Source organism: Colobus angolensis, unplaced genomic scaffold (assembly GCF_000951035.1).
Source record: "Colobus angolensis palliatus isolate OR3802 unplaced genomic scaffold, Cang.pa_1.0 Scaffold6, whole genome shotgun sequence".
NCBI lineage: Eukaryota > Metazoa > Chordata > Mammalia > Primates > Cercopithecidae > Colobus > Colobus angolensis.
In genome coordinates this window covers 26029419-26052320 of record NW_012119598.1, presented here as the reverse complement: position 1 = coordinate 26052320, position 22902 = coordinate 26029419, and the positions used below count along the sequence as shown (strand labels likewise).

At 41.6% G+C, this 22902-nt stretch overlaps 1 protein-coding gene across 6 annotated transcripts in view; it reads left to right on the top strand.

Moving 5' to 3' along the window:
* The window catches only part of FAM65B (family with sequence similarity 65, member B), a 240901-nt gene that overhangs the window by 167682 nt on the left and 50317 nt on the right, over positions 1–22902 (top strand). For all 6 annotated transcript variants that reach the window (XM_011962805.1, XM_011962803.1, XM_011962804.1 and 3 more), the window contains exons 2-8: positions 481–607; positions 2333–2488; positions 3173–3251; positions 5524–5547; positions 7271–7324; positions 10949–11098; positions 15409–15472. In XM_011962805.1, coding sequence (XP_011818195.1) covers positions 481–607; positions 2333–2488; positions 3173–3251; positions 5524–5547; positions 7271–7324; positions 10949–11098; positions 15409–15472 — 654 coding nt within the window. The remainder of the gene's footprint in view (positions 1–480; positions 608–2332; positions 2489–3172; positions 3252–5523; positions 5548–7270; positions 7325–10948; positions 11099–15408; positions 15473–22902) is intronic.

Here is a 22902-nt window from a genome sequence, read left to right as displayed (position 1 = left end):
CTTAGAGTTTTGCTTTTATTGCCCAGGCTAGAGTGTAGTGGGGCTCACTGCAACCTTCACCTTCCGGGTTCAAGCCATTCTTCTGCCTCAGCCTCCCGAGTAGTTAGGATTACAGGCATGTGCCACCACGCCCGGCTAATTTTGTATTTTTAGTAGAGACGGGGTTTCACCAGGTTGGCCAGGCTGGTCTTGAACTCCTGACCTCAGGTGATCCACCTGCCTCAGCCTCCCAAAGTGCGGGGATTACAGGCGTGAGCTGCTGCGCCTGGCTATATTTATTTTCATCTAGGTAGATAGGTATCTTTTTTATTCTTTTGAGAGTTGAGCCCTTTGTCTTCAGGACACTCCATAATAAAGAACCTCACAAGTACTTAACAGTCTCATGGCTTACTTTACAGCCTTTATCATTATTGACAAGCTTAGTGCATCTTCTGTCTGAACCTGCCTGTAAATTGTCATGATCTTTCCACTGTCTTCTAGGACTACCGACCAGACTCCCGGAAATCATGTTGGTAGGATCCCAGTCTTTTTCACCTGGAGGGCCCAATGGGATCATTAGAAGCCAGTCCTTCGCGGGTTTCAGCGGCCTCCAGGAAAGGCGATCCAGGCAAGTACTGTGTGGTTCTCTCCCGGGGTGCAGCTTGCCAAGGAAGTGAACTTTGATGTTGTGAAGAGGGTCTGTGTGCATTCGGCCTCGTCAGCCTCCCCCCACCCCTGCCCACTATTTAATCTTCTTTATGGAAAGGATGTACCAAAAATTAAGTGCTATAGTTTATTTTCTATCATTTAGAATTCCTCTGCAAGGATGATAGCTAAGGATTTAGGAGAAACCAGTGATGTATGCATAGACCTCTCACTACCCCTACTTCCACCCCTTTTTGAAGCGCATTTTCCATTGCATTCAGACTTTGGAGACTGTTTGCTATAAAGTCATGCAGTGGATACTGACTATGCCTCTGCAGATTGACTCTGGGGAGCAGGTGTCATTCAGACAGGGGTTGCCAAAGTGAGTCTTTCTAGTTTCGTGAATCTCCTCTCATCTGAAACAGGACTTAGGGGAACTCAAGAAAGAAAGAACAGATAGTGAATAAGCAACATGTAACCAAGTTTATCTTCAGTTTTTCTGTTATCATAAAGGTCTTTGCCCTCTGAGGGGCCCTATGTGCTTTGTTTGACCTGTATTGTCCCAATTGTGCACACGGTGATGGCAGGGATTATAACGAATAACTAACCTGGGAGGGGTGCAGTAGGCAGCTTCTGGCCTCAGAGATCTTGGCTTTCCTACTGATAACCGGGTCAGTGAGTGGCCTAGCCTCTGCATCTCCTAATCAGATCAGTACTCTGGTTTTAAGTTATCAGATATCCATCTTACCACTGCAAACTGTATCCATGACACTACTAGAAATGCTGAAATTTTATAAGTTATACCTAGTCAGTAAATTTACTTCCTAAAAATAAAGCTTAAAAAAAGCTACATGTATTTTAATGTCATATAGAATTAGCTATTTGTCATGCTTATGGTCCCTTATCGAAAAGGATTTATTCACATCCTCATTGAATTTCATAGACACTTGTACCTAAAACTGTGTAGTACATGTATTTTTTTAGTTGGATTATAGCCTTCTGCCTGTTAATTATGTCCACCTGGAGCTCTTTACCCTTAGCTTCCTATGACGTTTTAGAAAAGTAATACATTTTCCCTCAGAATACACATTCCCTGAAGCCAGACTTCGACTCTAGGTAGCCTCTGCCCAACAAAGCTTTCTGATTTCAGCAGTTAACAAATCTCATACTAAGAAACTAAATGCAGGATGGCTCAGATCTGGGAACATTACCTTCTGCAAAGGACACTAATGTCAACACAAGATGATCACAAAGACATTTCTTGGTCAGGCGCAGTGGCTCATGCCTGTAATCCCAGCACTTTGAGAGTCTAATGCTGGAGATTGCTGGAAGCCAAGAGATTAAGACCAGTTTGGGCAACATAGCAAGACCGTATCTCTACAAAAAAAAAAGCTTTAAAAAAGAGAGGCCACAGCAGGAGGATTGCCTGAAGCCAGATCCTATCTCTACCAAAAAAAAAAATTAGCCAGGCATGGTGGTGCATGCCTGTGGTCCCAGTTCCTCGGGAGGCTGAGGCAGGAGGATCACTCAAGCCCAGGAGTTCAAGGCTGCAGTGAGCTATGATCACACCACCACACTCCAGCCTGGATGACAGAGGAAGACTGTCTCTAAAACAAATAAGTAAATAATAGAAGACATTTTTCTTTGGTCAAATCCTTTTGGATGCCCAATCCTCACAATTTCTTCTGTTCTTTTTTTCTTTCCATAGGTGTAACTCCTTCATTGAAAATTCCTCCGCTCTCAAGAAGCCTCAGGCCAAACTGAAGAAAATGCACAATTTAGGCCACAAAAACAACAATCCCCCCAAAGAGCCTCAGCCTAAAAGGGTAGAAGAAGTCTACAGGGCCTTGAAAAATGGACTTGAGTAAGAACTTGAACCTGATAATGTACTTTAAGGAAAGACCCAAGGGGTCAGAGAAAAGCTGGTCTTATGAGATCATTTTTTAGATGTATATTTCGGTAGGAGGTATTTTATTCTTGCACCATGATTAGGGAAGCCTGACGTAAGTCCCAAAGATGGGAAATATGTTGGTATTCTACATCATATTCATAACATTGATGGAGACCTGGAACCCTGTACAGTATTGAGTTTCACTTAAACAATGATGGACAGACATATGCATTCTAGAAATTGCTGAAAGAGGGTTCTGAAACCTCCCTGATATCTTACAGGGATTGTGAACCCAGAATAAGACTTCCCTACTGTGCAGTGGGACATTCACTATTTGTTCTATTTGACTAGATAGAATTCTGTGAGGCCAGAGCCAGGGCTGACTCTACAGACATCTTGCCCCTTGCCTCCCCATTGGTTTTTCTTTTCTCGACTTTCAGCCTTTTTCTCCTTTTCTACTTTCCCAGCTGGATAGTATCCAGTGCCACTGCTGGAGCTTTCAAAACGTTGAAAGATTGGGAAAATACAAAGCCTCCTCCCCAACTACAGAGCAAGGTTCAATTCTTAATCCCCTTTGAGAAGGAAAAGTCAGCAACAGCACCAGATTCCACTTAACAGGCACAGAGATTACGATTACATCTTGTCTTATCTTTGCAGTGAATATCTAGAGGTTCACCAGACGGAGCTGGACAAGTTGACAGCTCAGTTAAAAGACATGAAAAGAAACTCTCGCCTGGTAGGTACTATCCAGTCATTAGGATGTTAACACTGTTCTTTTTAGCCAAATATCTTCTTTTACTGGATGGGGCTGGGGAGGAATGTTTAAGAAGAGGAGATCCAAGGGGCAGAGTACTATCTGCATCCCCTCAGTATGTCTTACAAGAAAAAAGAAGGGTATGTTTTCTTCTTAATGTGTTCTACTTAATACTTTTCAATATTTTCCAAGCATGTTTATGAGATAAATGTCTATCTTCATGAAACTTTATAATCAGGAAAAAAAATTTTAATGTCCTCTACCACCCTCCCAAATAATATAAGGAAATGAAAAGTTGAAGTTTTCCTAGCATATTGTTAGTACATACAGAATTTGGGTCCAGGCACGGTAGCTCATGCCTGTTATCCCAACACTTTGGGAAGCCAAGGCAGGAGGAACGCTTGAGGCCAGGAGTTCGAGCCCAGCCTGGGCAATAAAGTGAGACCGTGTCTCTGTTTTTAAAAAATATAAAAAATTAACATAAAGAATTTAGAATCTAGAACTTTTACTTTGTCTCCAATTTTTTAAAAATATAATCAGTAAAATCAGGGAGGGAAAAGAGGCTGAAAGGTGTAACTACCATGAGAAGTTAGAGTTCTTAGACCAGATCAAGTACATGTTATGTTGCAAATTTCTTCCATTCTAATGAATCTGTGAGGACTTGTGTGATTGAAGAGGTGGTTCTAATGTCTACACTATTTTAAATGGTTTTGTTCAGCTCTAGATACTGTTTCAAGAAATCAGTCCAAGAAAACTCAGCTTATTCCTAGGGGGTGCAGCTAGACAGTCATAGCTGCTGTCTTTTTCTTTTGTAGGAAATGTGCTCAAATGTATACTGTTGTCCTTTTCAAAGGCTTAGAGATTCAAGGCTTTATCAATGTTAACAATTTTTATGTTCTACTGATGTTAGGATATAAATTGCCTGCATCTGTGTGGAACCCCTTGTGTCAGGGCTTTCAGAGCTGGTGAATGCCCTTGACCATCCTCAGTGGCTGCAAATGTCCCTCCTGGAAAACAACGGTGAACGAATGCAGGGGCTTCTGCCAAGACCTCCTGTTCCTTAAAAATCCTTCAATTGGAGGATACGAGGATAGTGCACTGATTATACTATGATACTGTGAGCATACAGGAAATGAGCTGGCTTTAAAAACAATTTGAGAAAAGCTTATCACAGCTTCAGGAACTCTTCTTAAGGCCAGGCGTGGTGACTCACGCCTGTAATCCCCAGCACTTTGGGAGGCCAAGGCGGGTGGATCACCCAAGGTCAGGAATTCAAGACCAGCCTGGCCAACATGGCGAGACCTTGTCTCTACTAAAAATACAAAAATTAGCTGGGCATGGTGGCAGGCGCTGTAATCCCAGCTACTCGAGAGGCTGAGTTGGGAGAATCACTTGAACCAGAGAGGCGGAGGTTGTGGTGAGCCGAGATCACGCCACTGCACTCCAGCCTGGGCAACAAGAGTGAAACTCTGTATCAAAAAAAAAAAAAGAGAACCCTTCTTAAATATCAAATTTATTTGCTTAGACAGCAAGGCAAGTATTTTTTAACACATACGCCACTGCTATGTTTTATATTCATACCATTTATTTTAAATTTTTTTTAATGACCGTGAATTTCCATGCCCCTCATTAGGTAGGACAGGACAGCTCAAAGCAAGTGAAAACTTTAAAGATCCCAAGGGGCAGGGAGGACTACATGCAATGCTAGAAACAGAGTGTAAATAAATGTCAGCTCTTAAATGTACTCTTACTGGTATTTAAAATAACCCGGCCGGGCGCGGTGGCTCAAGCCTGTAATCCCAGCACTTTGGGAGGCCAAGGCGGGCGGATCACGAGGTCAGGAGATCGAGACCATCCTGGCTAACACGGTGAAACCCTGTCTCTACTAAAAAAAAAAAAAAAAAAACCGGGTGAGGTGACGGCGCCTGTAGTCCCAGCTACTCGGGAGGCTGAGGCAGGAGAATGGCGTAAACCCGGGAGGCGGAGCTTGCAGTGAGCTGAGATCCGGCCACTGCACTCCAGCCTGGGCGACAGAGCGAGACTCCGTCTCAAAAAAAATAAAATAAAATAAAATAAAATAAAATAACCCAAGTTTTTATTCTTTTAAAGCAAATGTAAAATATCCAGTAGAATTTTGTAGAGCTGATTATTATTTCCACAGATAATGTGGAAATGTGTGCTAAATCATTCTGTTAAGATGGGTAACTTTTTGGAGGATGATGTTTAAATGCAGATATTCCTTTTTTTATTGTAGGGTGTGCTGTATGACCTAGACAAGGTAAGTTGCCATTCTGTGTTGGGGTGCTAATAAGAAAAAAATTCTGCATCCTTGCTGGGCACGGTGGCTCACACCTGTAATCCCAGCACTTTGGGAGGCCGAGGTGGGTGAATCACTTGAGCCTAGGAGTTCGAGACCTGCCTGGGTAATGTGGCAAAATCCCATCTCTACCAAAAGATGAAATATAAAACATTATCCAGGCATGGTGGTGTGTGCCTGTGGTCCCAGCTACCCAGGAGGCTGAGGTGGGAGGATCACCTGAAGTGAGCCATGATTGCACCCACTGCACTCCAGCCTGGGTGAGAGAGCAAAACCCTGTCTCAAAAAATAAAATAGAACTCTGCATCCTTGAGAAGTCAATGGGAGACCCTCTTAGGTACAGTAAAATCCTAGAGAACTGATAGTTTTTCGAATCCTGGAAAAATGCATACTCTTGTCTAATGAGGATAACACAAGTACTGTGATCTATAGATTAAATAAAGTGTTTAAGGTCACGTCCATAAAAATGCCACTGGGTTGTAGTGTTTTGATAAGTTTGTGTTTTGATAAGTTTAAGAACTTCCCAAGCGTTTGGAGGCCTTTACCTGTGTTGTCTCTGAATATAAATTATTACACTTCATCAAATCTAAGTCATTGTTGATTGGAAAATGAACCATTATTTCATGTGCCATGAAGAGAAAAAAAGGATTCCAGTTAAAATCTGACAGTTGTTTCATTTCACCTAAAATTTGTATTTTATAGTTATCAAGAAAACTGTTAGGTCTATTTAGACACAGATTTCTTTCTTTCTTTTTAAAAAAATTTATATATGATGCTGCTCCATGCCTTTCTATGTGCACAATAATTTTATTTCAATGCTGAATCATAGTGTATTCTTTTTGAAGACATTTTAAAAGGCGATTAAATTAAATGCATATAATAATAATTACAACTCAAAGAGATGACGCATGAACAGCTATGATTATCTTTGAGCTTGTACAGACAGCCGTCTGCCAGTAGCAATTCTAAAATGCACCCCAATTTCAGAGACACTAAAATGTGAATGGGAAAAAAAAAACAATCTTAGAAGATAAAATATATTATTATGAAGAAATTTAAATATACTCCAATATGATACTGTTCTGTCAGAATCTAATGACTTCCACTGGATTGGCCTTTCTTCATGTTAAACACAAGGATTCCGATAACTAATTCAAGTTCACATCTCAGAATATTTATTCAATATTACAAAAATAAATTTCCAGGGCCAGGCACAGTGGCTCACGTCTGTAATCTCAGCACTATGGGAGGCCAAGGTGGGTGGATCACCTGAGGTCAGAAGTTCAAGACCTGCCTGGTCAACATGGAGAAGCCCCGTCTCTACTAAATATACAAAAATTAGGCAGGTGTGGTGGCGGGTGCCTGTAATGCCAGCTACTCAAGAGGCTGAGGCAGGAGAATCGCTTGAACCCAGGAGGCAGAGGTTGCAGTGAGCCGAGATTGCGCCATTATGCTCTAGCCTGGGCAACAAGAGCGAAACTTTGTCTCAAAAAAAGAAAAAAATTCCAAGTTGGTATTAGCAAACCTCTAAAATAGCATCAGAGATAGGAGGAAAGGGGAAGGAAAGGAGAAATATATTGGATTTTCTAGTACTTTTGAGTATGATATAATAAAGATATTCTCACAAGCCTGAGTCAAATGAACTATAAATGACTGTACTTTTTCAAACTTCTTTTAATTCCAGCAAATTAAAACAATTGAACGATACATGAGACGCCTGGAGTTTCACATTAGTAAGGTAATTGAAGTTCCTGTTCTCATTGCCTGTTTTTCAGTTCTGTTGCTAATCAAGTACACCTTTGGCCTGAGCGTAGTATCTAGTGCATGGAGAACTTCCTATCCAATTGACTCCCAAGCTGACTAGCAATTAAGTCCTCAAGTGGGCACTAAAGATGGAGGAACAATAAGAATGTAAGGCCTGATGACCCGGCACAGTTTGGGCTCTACCTCAGTTCCACAAACATTTATTAAGTGCTAAGTAACAGGCACAGTGCCCGGTGGAGGACTTCCAGCGTCAGTGTAGTGTACTTAAACTATCAATCAAACTAGCCCTACAAAAAACTTTATGTTTGCCTGGATTACACTCTGGTTCCACATAACACTTGGTACCCCATAAACTTCTTCATGAAGGCCTTGTAACTACCAAAAGACCGCTGTCTCAGCGCCTCCCTCAATCTCTCTCAAGTTCTTGGTTCTTTCCACTCTCCCTCATATAGCATGGTTTTCAGGTGCCGTGTTATCCCCTCTGCCCTAGATGTGCACTAGCTTGCCAGTATCCCACACACCCAGCCCTGAACCCTACAGTTCACTGGTGGTACAGTGAGGTTATCACCCCCTTGTTCTGGGCACTGTCAGGAGTTACTGGTGCCAGCTAGAAAACATCTACCTTTAGAGGCAGCTAAATCACACAATTATCAATTCCTGTCTGTCTATATCCATCAGCCTCTCTTCCAAGTGGGAAGCCTGGGAATTTTAGCAGATCTCCCTAAGAGTCAGAAGCCCTAGGTTCTAGTCCCAGCTCTGCCACATACTCACTTGCTGTGTCATCTGTGTGAATCTTGGCTTTCCACTCTGTGAAGCGGCGCTGGGGAGGTGCACAGATTTGATCTACATGATCCTAAGAATCCTTTCCCGTTTAAAATTCTAGGATGATTTGTATGTGTGAATACACATGTGTATGCTACTGCCTTCGTACATTCTTGCTTTGAAAGATATTTACTACCTAGGCAAATCTGAAATTGCTCCTATTTCTGCGAAACTCAATAAATAAAACAATGACATCCATCAGAAGTTATTTATGTAGCAGGCAAGCTTTGACCTATTATTGTTTAATTCAAAAAACAGCAAGAAAACTATCAGTATGAAGTAAGGGTATATTTATCAATATTGTATCCATGCTTGTTAGATACAACAATCCTAATGGTTTTCAAAGGTCAGTGGTACTCTTTCTGTTTGCAACATCTTATATCCAGATGCCTAACAAATGATATGTAATTGAATGATTCAATTAATCAGTTTATTTAATGAGCCATTGCTGACTCATAGGTAAGAAAAATGCTTGCCTACAAATGGCTTTCTGCTAAGGTGACTACATAGGTATACTTTATCCAAAAGTTTCATTCTATTTGGCTAGGATAGGTTGATATTTAAGCAAAAACAAAGAATAAACTTTCTTGTTACACAAAGTAATAGATTAAGTCATTATGGCTATACCAATGGTCCTGTGAGCACTGTCTCCTTACTGAAAGGATAACAAGCTCAGAAACTTTGGCGTACCCACTAGTAGGGAAAAGGGTTGCAGGGGGCGTTCCCCAGAAGACCACATGGGTGACATAGCCTGACCTGCATTGGAAGAGATATTAGCACTTGGGTTTCTAAAAGTTTTGTGGGGATCTCCCACATCAGAACAATTTGCAATGTTTACTTAAAATTTCAGATTCCTGGCCCAGCCCTAACCTACGGAATCAGCACCTCGGAGTGGGGCCTGGGCATCAGCATTTTAACAAGCTCACCAGATAAGGCTTAGCTTTAAAGCATGGAAACCACATTGTATGCCAACCATCAACCAAAAGATGTCATCAGCAGATAGGACACTCCTTGAGTCTTATATCTCCCTGTTAATCAGAGATAAATCCATTGACCCTGAAGATTAAAGATGATTCTTTTCAATTTGGGCACTCTTCTTAATGGAGTTGAGTGCATTGTTGAAGTAAATAGCAACAAAGAATCCTTTAATCAAGAGAATAATTTTTAGTCTCTTAATGTTTGCATTCTAAGCTAAGTGTCATTGATATCTGTGTAGAGAGAGCAATTATGGAAAATTGTACTCCTCAGACAGGTTATAGTAATGCTTTTTAGTGAGCAGCCAAAAGTTTGCCTTCAGAACAAAAGGGGACTCTTAAACTCTGAAATCTAGTACATGCATCTCCACCTTCTGGATCTACAGTTAAGCTTCCTTTTTGAAGAAACAAAGTTCATACTGAACTGAAAATTCAAACAGTGCTAAGTAAGTATGCCTCCCCAAAGTAGTAGGTTTTATTTGCTTTTGACAATGCCTGATGGTATTGTTGTTTGTTATCTGCCTGAAAATTATTGTAGTTAACTGCAGTCAATTAAAGATAGTACCGGACTTGTAGAGATAAATATCATTAGGCATAACTTTAGAACAGGTTTTTTTTTCCAGCTAAGCACAGTGATGTGCACCTGTAGTCTCAGCTACTTGAGAGGTTGAGACAAGAGGATCCCTTGAGCCCAGCAGTTAGAAACCAGCCTGAGCAACATAGCAAGACCTCATCTCAAAAAAAAAAAACAAACATTTTTTTTCAACCCTAGCACTGCTGGCATTTGCAGATAATTCTGTCCTGCAGGAGCTGTCCTCTGCATTATAGGACGTTTAGCAGCATGCCTGGCCTCTACCCACTAGATGCCAGTGGTCAAAATTGACTTGGGTTGATTGAGAATCACCGCCTTAGAAGAATTAGCTGATTATCAGGCTTATATGAGTATAAAATCAAGAGTCATTTGAAAATGGTATATTATTATTATTTAGAAGCGTAAGTGTAGATATGCAGCAAAAGAAAAGTTCGTTTATATTGCTTCCACTTTTTTTGTAATTGTCATATAATATACATGAAAAAGAGTTCAGTTCTTAAGTGTTCAGTTTGATATATTTTGACAATTGTGTCTTACTCTAATTTTAAGAATGACTTTTTCTCTTTACAGTTGAGCCAAGACTTTACAAAAATTATCTTCAATATATATCCCCAAGTTACTTTATGAAATACTAAATCCGGATATGTAAATATCAGGATTACAAATCCTAATATTGTGACACTACCTCTTAAAGTGATATTAGCCTAGGAAACTACCAACTTTTCACCTTGGTATGAAATTGTATAAACCCTTTCAGTGTTTGTTCTATAAACAGAAGGCTCTCATCTTCCTTATTTAATACTTACAGTCTTATTTAATACTTACTTATTTTTATTGTTTAATATTTAACAATTTAATACTTACAGAAGGCTCTCATCTTTCTTATTTAGTACTTACAGTCCACCCATGGACCCACAAAGTCACCTCCGAGTCATTTTAAACAATTCCAATGATGGCCTCAAACAATGCAAGAGAGGTGTTTCCCTTTTGCATAATTTGAAAACAGGATTAGAGCAAAATCTGTTTTGAGACAAAATGTATCACAGTGGCTAAAATAAAAGTGATCGGTCCCTATCTAAAAGGATAATACTTCTACAGGATTCTCTTTGTAGAGGTCAGAAATATAAAGTACATTAATCATGTAACAATGATCTATGTATTTTCTTTCAAGCCTGACATTTATTTCTGTTTCCTGTTTTGATTCCGGCAGGTAGATGAACTCTATGAAGCTTATTGTATCCAGCGACGCCTCCAGGATGGTGCCAGCAAAATGAAGCAAGCCTTCGCAACATCCCCTGCCAGCAAAGCTGCCCGGGAGAGTCTGTCAGAGATCAATCGGAGCTACAAGGAGTACACAGAGGTATAACCCACTAACCTGCTTAAGTTGCCGAATCCCATCTGGCCTGGTGTGAATTGTTGGTAATTGCCAAGAACAAGGCAAACAGCAACCCACAACCTCATTCCTTCTCTAGAAAGATAGGTTCTACTGTTAGCCTCAAAAGTATGCAAGAAAGGCAATTGGTGGAATTGCTTAAAATGAATGAATAAGCTGGGAGTGGTGGCACATGCCTGTAGTCCTAGTTACTCAAGAGGCTGAGGCAAGAGCATTGCTTGAGCCCAGGAGTTTGAGGCTGCAGTGAGTTACGATCACGCCACTGCACTTCAGCCTGGGTGACAGAGTGAGACCGCATCTCTAAAATAAAATAAAATGAATGCATAAGCCACATTGCCCTGATTTGTGTCATTGAAACACACTTCTAAATATTCTAGTGTAAATCGAGCCGAGTTTTATCCCTGGAAGTGGAGCAGACCGTATGGTTCAGATAGCTACACTGGATGTCGGTGTTGGATATCAGTAACACTCTGCCTACAATGTCTTTTTTAATTGTGAGAAATTTTTATCATAAAGGAGCCAAGATTAAGAACCACGAACAGAAGTGTGCTTTCCTGGTTTCCAGCTCTCTGGAAGAGGTAGAGAAGTCTTCACTCCTCCTGGGGTCACCTAATACCAATGTCTTTGATGAAATGACTAAATTATTAAAGCAGCACTCCTCACTATCCCATGAGTCTTTGTTCAGAGATCAGATTTCATGAATGAAGTCATCAGCCTGTAGAGGGTCTGTTGGACAATTCCCAGAGCTGAGCATCTGTCTCAGCCCTGGAATCAGAGGGACAGCTTGGATGACTGTCAGTAGGATCCCTTTGTGTGTACACTCCCACGTTGCCTCTTGTCTAAACCAAGTTTGTCTTTTTATTTGACTTAAAGCAGAGCTTCTTTACCTAACTTCCTCCTTTAGAATAATTTATTTATTTATTTATTTTTGAGAGATGGAGTCTTGCTCTGTCGCACAGGCTGGAGTGCAGTGGTGCGATCTTGGTTCACTGCAACCTCTACCTCCTGTGTTCAAGTGATTCTCCTGCCTCAGCTTCCCAACTAGCTCTCCTGCTTCAGCTTCCCAAGTAGCTGGGACTACAGGTGTGTGCCATCACACCCGGTTAATTTTTGTATTTTTAGTAGAGATGGGGTTTTACTATATGTTGGCCAGGCTGGTCTCGAACTCCTGACCTCAGGTGGTCCGCCCGCCTCAGCCTCCCAAAGTGCTGGGATTAAAGGCATGAGCCACTGAGCCTGGCCTAGAATAATGTTTTTTAAATGCATAAAATAAAATACATAGGAATTGAAAAGAAGAAAATATATTGAAATACAGTTATTTCAATATCATCAGTACAGTTTTCAAAATATTTCAAAAGCCAAATGTGTGACATAGTTCTATGCTGCTGCTTTATTAATACATCAAATTATAAGATCTAGTAGTGGCTCTAATAACTACTGAAACATCAAAGTAATGAAAAGTATAAATGATTTTTTTAAAAGTTATCTGCAATAAATGATGGGACATGAACATGTATGTGATTTCTATCAGTGTCAAAGTCACAGGTATGGCTAATACTGCTGTGGCTCGTTTTCTACCTTCATCATACCTAAACATGTTGAATTTCAGTTAAATGTTAGTGAAAAAGAAGATCTGACTCTTCCTACCCTCCCCTTTCCTACTTTATAGACCTGCAGATTGAAAATTCCTGGCCTAGAAGCAATCTTAGTTCATGAGACCCCATTTCTACAGATCTCTGAAATCAGAAGAACCGTTTCCAATTATAGAGGACGTTTATAGGACAAATGCTGATAACTGACAAGCAGCATGCAGGGACTGTCTGTGTTGGCATATTTGCAGGTCATTTCAGACACAGCCACCCTTGAGGAAGTGTCAGAGCATGGCATCATGACCTTGCTCACAAATTCAAAGACATAGAGTGCAATTTAAACTGCCTTAGAGAAGAAAGAAGTCCAGGACTTCTGTAGCCTCATACCACATTTGGTGTCAGGTGGTTTTATATCCTCACGGCCAGGTGCAGTGGCTTATACCTATAATCCCAGCACTTTGGGAGGCCAAGGTGGGAGGATCACTTGAGGTCAGGAGTTCAAGACCAGCCTGGCCAACATAGCAGAACCCCGTCTCTACTGAAAATACAAAAATTAGCCAGGTGTGGTGGTGTGCCCTGAAATCCCAGCTACTCAGGAGGCTGAGGCAGGAGGATCACTTGAACCTGGGAGGCGGAGGTTGCAGTGAGCTGAGATGGCGCCACTATACTCCAGCCTGGGTGACAGAGCCAGACTCTATCTCAAAAAAACAAAAAAGCAAGAAAACAAGAAAGAAATATATCCTCACATAACCACAAAAGCCAGGATTTTATTATGATGCGGGTTTAAAATGAGGATTTAACAATGCGGTCAAGGTGGCTCAGGTGCATTTGCGTGTGCAGCAATGTTCATCAGTGGTTGCGGGGGTGGAGGGGTGCCGGGGGGTGGGGGGTAGAAATTTTGACCATGGATGTCCTCAAGTCTTAACCTAGCTGCTCTCAAGTTTTTCAGAGATACTGGTAGCAATCCTGACATGCATGATAGCGTAGTTGATATTTCTGGAAACTGTTTCTTCACAGAGGTGCCCAATACTCTGAGGAAGTAAATTGGTTTATAATACTGAGGCTTTGTTTTCAAGACTTTCAAGCTACACAGAGCTCAGACTTCAGGAAGTTTTCCCCAACCTTGCTAGCTAGTTCAGGTAGTGAGAGCTTACAAGGGAAAAAGCAAAGCCGTTCTCTTTGCATCCCATGAGAGTGATCATTTGGAGCAGAACAAAGAAACATAGAAGAATCAGAGCCTCTAGACTGAGGTCCTCAGCATACAGAATTCAAATGGAAGCAATATCAGCCTGCACTAATCAAGCTGGCTATGCTTTTGTCAGTGAGGCCACCCTCAAACCCCTAGCCTTGTGGGAGGCTGGCAACTGAGGAAGAAGCCTGCAGATATCACCCTGCATCACGCTTCAATGGAGACGGCTGCTTAGCATAGCAGCAGCAGCATCCAGATCGTAAGCCTTACACTGGGAAGCCTTACATGCAGCAGAAGGTCAAGCAGCAGAAGGGCCTCCCTGGGACTGCCGTGGCCGCAGCACTTTCCCTTTTCATTTCTAACTGCAATTGTTCTATTTAGGTCCTCAGGTATTGAGGAAGTAGGGTGAGGGTAGTTATGTAGCTAACCACACGTGCAGATGGTGTTACTCCTTCTCTCTATCCTGTTCCTTCAACATCAAAGAGAGGACCATTGTCAGACCCAAAAATTATTTCTGGGGTGCTGTGGCACTGCAGCAGGAAGTCCGCCTTACTCATTCGAGCAGAATTCAAATCTTGTGCTCTTTTGGCCCCATATTTTTATTCAGAAAAATTTCAAACCCGTAGAAAAATGGAAAGACTAGTACATTGAACACCATATGCCTTTATCTAGATTTACCAATTGGTAATATTTGGCCATCTTTGCTTTCCCTCTGTCTCATATGATCAAATCCCCCTCTATCCCCGTCAAGTCATGTGACAGTAAGTGATAGACATCATGACATTTCACCCCATAAATATTTTAACCTGGATCTCTTTTTAAAATTTATTTGTAATTCGCAAGTAAAAACTGTTACATATTTATGGTGTACAACATGATGTTTTGAAGTATGTATACACTGAAATATGTAATCCAATGGCTAAATCAAGCCAGGGATCTCTTACTTGTAATAACCTATGGAATATCTGCATTTCCTACATAACCACATACCACTACCACAACTAAGAAACTTGACCTCCATCCTATAGAATTATATAACATATTGTCCATTTTCAAGTTTTCCCTATTTGGATCAATAATGTCTTTTATAACTGTTTTGATTGATTTACTTTCAAATCAGAATGTAATCAAGGTTAAGATGTTACCTTTGGTGATTATGTTTGTCTAGTTTCTTTATCTAGAAATTTTTTCCCCTATGATACTGCCTTTTTGTAGAATGCATGCTAATTCCTATAGTCTACCCCACATTCTGAATTTGTCTATTTTTGATATAATCTGACTTGCTCTTCTATGCCCTAAATTTCCTGTACACTAAAAGGTGGGCTTAGACTCAGATCAAACATTTTGTCAACAATGTTTCATAGGCTGTGCTGTGTTGGGCAAATGGGTAACTGCTTCTTGTTGTTCATGCAGTCGTTGTGCTCTTGTTAAAATGTCGTGTGCTTTGAGCTGTTGGGTGAAAGGCCAGTTCTCATGCTCATCTCCTGTCCTCTTTGCAGAATATGTGCACCATTGAAGCGGAGCTAGAGAATCTGCTGGGAGAATTCTCCATCAAGATGAAAGGTATTCTTTTCCCTGTTTAGAGAGAATAAAGAGCCATCTCTGCAGAGCGCAGAGCTCCTTAAAGTTTGAGAGCCCATGCTATTTTTATTTTCCTTGCAAAGACGCAGTGCCACCCACTCTCAACCCTCCCCACTTTTGATAGTTTACTGATGCTTCTCATGCTGAGGCTTACCTACACACACAAAAATATTATGACAGAATCTCAAACATACACAGAAGTGGAGAGAACATTATAATGAACCCCCCATAAACCCATCACCTAGATGTAATAATTAGCAAGATTTTGCCACATTTGCTCCATCTCTTTGCTTTTGTTTTTCCTTTGATAAAAGAGAAGTCCTTTGATGAAATAAAACCCAGGTATGTCAGTCTGCAGCTATACACTTCAGTATGCATCTCTTAAAGCATGGGGTTGTCATCTTACATAACCATGATGCCAAGTACTGTCACGTTTTCACAGCTAACAAAAATAAAAGCCTTGGTTATTAACCCATTCCATTATCAAATTCCCCCCGTTGTCTCAAAAATGCCTCGTACATTTGATTAGTTCAAATTAGGATCCACACAAGGTCCATGCATTACAATTGGTTGTTAGGTATATCTTTTAGACTTCCTTTAATCTAAAACAAACCTCTCCCCCACCCCCTGCTTTTATTTTCTACCCTTTACTCGCTGTAGAAACCAATGTACAGAATGTCCCACATTCTAGCTTGTCTGTTGGCTTCTTTGTGGTGATGTTTAAATTCTTCCTTTAGCTCCTCATGTTTCTAGCAAACTAACTATGAAATTTTATAAATCTTGGTGTTAAACCCACAGAGAATTTTTCCCCTCCCAGTGCCTTTCTGGTATTTATTCCAGAAAGTTCCAAACTAGATACATGATTGAGTTATACCACAGCATCTTAAGAACAAAAATGAAGTCTGATTTTAGAAAACAGAGCATTGCTCAGGTGTTTTCAGATTTACGGCTCAGTGGCCAGGCATGGCTGTCATATGAATGGCCATCACAGCAAGTCAATTTCTCTTCCGAGTTTTGGCCCATTTGACTGCAGCGAAGAGGGCTGGTGCTTAAGCAATTCTGAGGTTTCTTAGCAGCTTGATCCCTGGGTTGCTAATGGGGATTTAATCACCCTCTTTCTACTTTCTGCAATTAAGGGAGTAAAGAAAGGAGACTTTTTTTTGAAAGGGCTCAACAGGAGGGCTTCATTTTCCAATGAATCATCTAACTCAGGAGGGAAATTATTCTGTCAAGCACTAGGCACTGACATGTGAGAGCCTGTCTGAGAATACCTGGAATAAAAATGACCTTGACCCTCAGCTTCCCAAATGGCTGCATGCTTCTCTTCCAGCAGATCTGATAGGGAATCAGTTTAATATTCAGTGTTAAATTTCAACACTTGCTTTGCTACTGAGTCTAGCATCTGTGCTTTTTTCCAGTTTTTAGGTCCATTCTCTACATTTTTGGGTCCTCACTTGAGTCAGTGGTTCCAAAATCACTCAGGTCCATAGTCCCACGGTAGGCCCTGGAATTTTTATTTTAACTTTGAGGATGATTCTATCAGCAGCCTGATCAATTCTGGAAAACAACTGCCGTGAATCGGTGTTTAGCAGAAAACCTTCCCTCTACTTCCCCCAACATTCAGACGCCACCCACACAGACTAGCACAGTCGCAGAGTCTCGCAGCCTAACGGTAATGCAAATCATGCACGTCGCCTGTTGCTGCTAATATTAATAAGTACTGTATTTCTCCTATTTCTGATGTTCAGTATTAACAAATGCATCTATTTTTGTGGGATGGTAATTTCCTGATTTTACATATGGGACATAGGGGCCTAGAGAGGCTAAATGACTTGTCCCAGGAGTCACACATAAATTGGAGTCAGACAAGAAACTGAATTCCAGGGTTCTTTGTTCCTAATGCATGCCCACCTCCATGTTGTGAGGAAAGTTCAGAGCTGAGCAGACAACATAAACCATTGCTCAAAGAATGGTCTCCCTTATGGGCAGATCCTCTTCAACCTAGTACAGAGGCACGCACCCTGGAAGTGGGATGGGAGGAAAGGGACCACCCTCGGACCAGATCTGGAGCTTCAGGCTTGGTGGTCAGTGAAGGGATGATGCTGGAGTCCCTGCCACCTACTGGGGGACCTGGCCACCCCGCTACATCACAGCCCTGATGGGCTGATGAACTTGCTGGGGCTCCCACTCCTCTGTCTCCCCCTCTCTCTGTTCTTGCTCTCCTGCCTGATCTTCCTGAGAGTCTACCTGAACACTTGATTTCTCCCATGGGGTTTTTCAGGCCTGAAACTGAATCTCCTTCCTCATTGATAGACTCCTGTCTCCTCCACTGTCCTCATCTAACATGCAAATTCAGAAACTACATCTGTGAAGCCTTCCAAGGGTAAACGCCCCCATGGAAATCTTTCTCTTCCTCCATAAAGAGAAAGGGAAACCTTCTCATGCTGCCAAGAAATCCTATTGTCTTTGCAATTAGCTGCTTTCTCATCTGTTACTCATTCTGGTAAAAACTACTTCCAACATACATATTGACAAACTGAGAGTGTGTCATAATACTCTCAGACCCAGCAACCCCTAACTTCCTTGCACCACACCCTTCCTTACTTCCCTTTTGCCCCACCCTCAACACTAGACAACAACCTTTTGGGGTAGTGATGTTAAAGAGAATAGAGCAAGTACTTACCAAGTGCCTGCTGTTGGCTAGGCACTAGACTGCATTCTGATGACTGGTCCCTGGCCTTGAGTTCCACATGGTCTACCAGAGAAAAGGGACATGTGAGGCTATGCATTCTCATCCAATGGAATGAATGACCACCTGAACAACAGTGTGACCCAGTTTGCTGCAGAAGCAGGAGGGGAGAGGAGGAAAAGGTTGCCACTCACCTCTCTAGGTGGGGAGGGGAGCAGGAAGGAGGAAGGCTTCCTAGTGTAATATACAGTGAACAGCACCAGAATAGCATTCACCAAACAGAGGAAAGCCTGTTCAGAGGTGACAAGTAGACCAGTGTGGCTGACGTGCTTATCAGGAGAAGAGCTATGGAGAATTAGTTGGGTCCTGATTATAAAAATCCATGAATGCCAGGCTGAACGGAGAGCACTTAATCTGCAAACTATCAAACAGGATGGAGGTAAAGAGATGTAGTTCCTTAGAGCAAACTAGTTCTCCAAATTATTACTTGGTTCAAATTAAGCTCCAGGCAGTGTATATATCCAGTCTCTGCTGGTCCTTACAGTTTCCAGGGCAGATCAACATTCCTTAGAAGGAAGAACCACCACTGAGCTAGTAAACTTGTATTATTTATGCCTAGTCAATAAATCAGTAAGGCCTGTAATAGGAGCTCCTGACTGTATAACTACTTGGTTGGTTGTCTTAAAGTAGGAAGTGTGAAGGGAGAAATGATGGAGAGTGTTCTGGCACAATGGTATCTGAGCAAAGGAAGACAGACAAGAGTAGGCAGCTGCTGTAACACCCTCCAAACAAGGCTGTGGAAGAGGTGTTAGATCAGTAATATGTGAGTGCCATGAAACATCCAAAGGTATGACCCCTGCAAGCCCCCCATGCCCACCCTCAGAGGTAACCCCCATGATGGTTTTCTGAGTGAAAGCTAGAAAGCTTTCATTAAGCTTTCTAGATCATGCACTAGTAATCACAAACTGTTGAGAAAACTTGCAGCTTTCTCCAACTGTGAAAATGCCAGCAGGTCCCCAGACAAGAGCCTGAAAGAAACCTGGCCAGGCCTCAAAGACAGACTGTAACTGTCATTACCCCACTGTTAGTGCTAATTCCGTGGCCTGTACCACCAGTGGCTTACACCGCAGACAGTACTTTAAGAAGCACGGCACAAAAGCTGTTTGTGCCTGGATAGTGCCATTGTGCTACATTATTGCTACAATCAGAGGATCAGTGATGCCACTACAGCAGTTTCAAGAAATTTTGCTTAGTAACGTGGGCTGGGATGTGAAAAAAAACATCACTACCAAGTACCTTTCTCATATTCAGTTTTCTTCAGATATAAAATTTCTGGTAATTTTAAAGGTGGGGAAACAAACACCTTCAAAGGATTTCCCCTTTATCCACCTTTATCTAGTAACAATGCCAGATCAGTTTCTTTTCAACCAGTCTTCCATTGTAATTACATAAATAAACAGGCAATAAATTAATCCTGAACTAATTTGCAGAGGTTTTGTTTTGTTTTTGAGACAGAGTCTCGCTGTGTCACCCAGGCTGGAGTGCAGTGGCACTATATCTGTTCACTGCAACCTCTGCCTCCTGGGTTCAAGCGGTTCTCATGCCTCAGCCTCCGGAGTAGCTGGGATTACAGATGCCCACCATCACACCTGGCTAATTTTTGTATTTTTAGTAGAGACAGGGGTTCTCCATGTTGGCCAGGCTGGTCACGAACTCCTGACATCAGGTGATCCGCCCACCTCAGCCTCCCAAAGTGCTGGGATTACAGGTGTGAGCCACCGCGCCCGGCCAATTTGCAGAGGTTTTTAAAGAGTACTTTGGATTTTATTAGAATTAGCATGTCCAGTTTAGGATTTACAAAAGCCAGTAGATTGTACTTTCTTTCAGAAGTATTTTTTTAAAAGACTAACTAAATGCTCCAGAAAATTATTAGTGGAATACAGGCTTCTTCAATTCTGCTCTTATTTCAGTAAGTCTTTTTAAGTGGCTTGTTGTGTTCTAATTATTAGTGAAAGCTGCTCTTAAATGTACTGGCTCCACGGGCAGGAAGGCACGGACGAGCTGGTGAGTTGCTGCCACCTACTGACAAGTGATGGTAACAGCACATGCTTTTATTTTTAAGCATCCGGGGACCTTTTTTGCTGTCCGTTTACCCATGCAACGCCCATCAGTCAGGTGAAAGTAGAAGCATTCATTTAAGACTCTCAACTTAATTGGGTTTTTTGCTTTGTTTTGCTTTTTGAGTCGAGGGTCTCGCTCTGTCACACAGGCTGGTGGAGTTCAGTGGCTCACTGCTGCCTCAAACTCCTAACCTCAAGCAATCCTCCTGCCTCAACCTCCTGAGTAACTGGGACCATGGGCACACGCCACCATGACTGGCTAATTTTTAAATTTTTCGTAGAGATAGGGTCTCACTATGTTGCCCAGGTTGGTCTCAAATTCCTGGGCTCAAGTGATCCTACTGCCTTGACGTCCCAGAGCGCTGGGATCACAGGTGTGAGCCACCATGCCTGGCCAAGAATCTCCAGCGTACTAACAGGGCTATTCATAGAAGGCAAAACACATTGTGTGATACCACCCACAGCATCTTTATATGGGGAAAATCACGTTTAAATAAATATAAAAACAACCTTTGTGTTATAAATAGTGTTAAAAATAGCAAAGATTATAAATAGCAACTCAAGGAGGCTGAGGTACTAAGGGACCCATTTGTCATATGGACGTCTTTGTGTGGGAACAGCCTAGGACTCACAGCTATTTCTGGACCAGCTCATCAAAATTATTTCCTCGGACTGCCTCTAAAAAATCACTGGGTAAACAGGGAGGAACTGTTCGTGTCTTCTTCAATCTCGATGTAAACACTTTGAAAGTAGTACCTTCTTGTTTTTTTAAAACATCCAGAAATACAACCAAAAAATTAAAATCATATATAATCGTTCCACCCAGTGCTAAGCTTTGTTAAAATTATTAAAATATCCAACCAACTTTTCTGTATGTACACACTGCCTGCCAAGGTGTGTGATCTTTTTTACATCTTTTTTCTGTATCACAAAATAAGTATATGACCTTTTTAAAAATCAAATAAAAATTATCACTTAATGACAAAAATTTAACTTTCTCCTTAATTCTACCCTACCAGAGATAATTATTTTTAACAGTTTGTTATGGTTTTCTAGACTTTCTTCCCTGGGGATCCATTTATATATAGCTGAGGTTATACTCTATGTAAGGTTTAAGGTTTTGTGTCCTTTTTTTTTTTTTTTTTTGAGATGGAGTCTCTGTTGCCAGGCTGTAGTGCAGTGGTGTGATCTCGGCTCACTGCAACCCCCGCCTCCCAGGTTCAAGTGATTATCCTGCCACAGCCTCCCAAGTAGCTGGGACTACAGGTACCCGCCACCACACCCAGCTAATTTTTGTATTTTTAGTAGAGATGGGGTTTCACCATGTTGGCCAGGATAGTCTCAATCTCTTGACCTCATGATCCACCTGCCTCAGCCTCCCAAAGTGCTAGGATTACATGCGTGAGCCACCGCACCCAGCTACCTTTTTTCTTTCTATACTTAATATTACATTATAAATCTTGCCTTTAACTAAAAGTTCACTACAAATATTTGTACTGAATTCTTTGCTTGTTTTTTTGGATTTTTTCTGAGATGGAGTGTCGCTCTGTCATGCAGGCTTGAGTGCAGTGGCGTGATCTCTGCTCACTGCAACCTCTGCCTCCAGGGTTCAAGCGATTCTCCTGCCTCAGCCCCCGAAAAGCTAGGATTACAGGCAAGCACCACCCCGCCAAGCTAGTTTTTGTATTTTTAGTAGAGACAAGGTTTCTCCATGTTGGCCAGGCTGACCTGGAACTCCTGACCTCAGGTGATCTGCCCGCCTCAGCCTCCTAAAGTGCTGGGATTACAGGCGTGAGCTACCACATCCAGCCTGTACTGAATTCTTAACTGGAAATCTTATAAGACTTTATTTTTTTCCTTCAAAAAATTTTTAAAGGATAAAGATTTTTACCCATTTTTATTAAATTTGTTTGGTTCCTTGAATAAAACTTTTAGTCTTTAGGCCCCAATGAATGTAAAGGGCTTTGCTTTGTGATTGGCATGAAAACAACAGCTGACTAAAGCCAGAAACAACTGATTAAAGTAAAGCTGGGTCACTGACAAGCCTCTGTTGATGAGATTAGTTTCCTCATTTGCTATGCACATGTGACTAGCACACCTTCCTCCTCACACCTTTATTCATGCTTGACATAGTAGACATTCAAGAAACATTGTCGAATACACACGTCGTTCACTCAGCCTGGAAGTATCTGTACACCCATGTCCTCATTTTACTGTGGTGAAACTTTGTTATTCAAATGCTGCTTTCCTCTATGAAACTATTCTACATTAAATAAGATAGTCTCTGTTTTTTTATTTTAATTACATAGTAATACATTCTCATAAAAATACAGAAAAAAGCAAAGATCTCCTTCTGTCTCTCCACTGTTGTTTCTCTCTCTGATGCATATCAGTTTACTGTGTGTTTTCTTTTCTCTTCTCTTCTCTTTTCTTTTTTTTCCTTTCCTTTCCTTTTTGAGACAGAGTCTCACTCTGTTACCGAGGCTGGAGTGCAGTAGTGTAATCACGGCTCACTATAGCCTAGACCTCCTGGGCTCAAGCGATCCTCCCACCTCAGCCTCCGAGCAGCTGGGACTGCAGACATGCACCACCACACCTGGCTA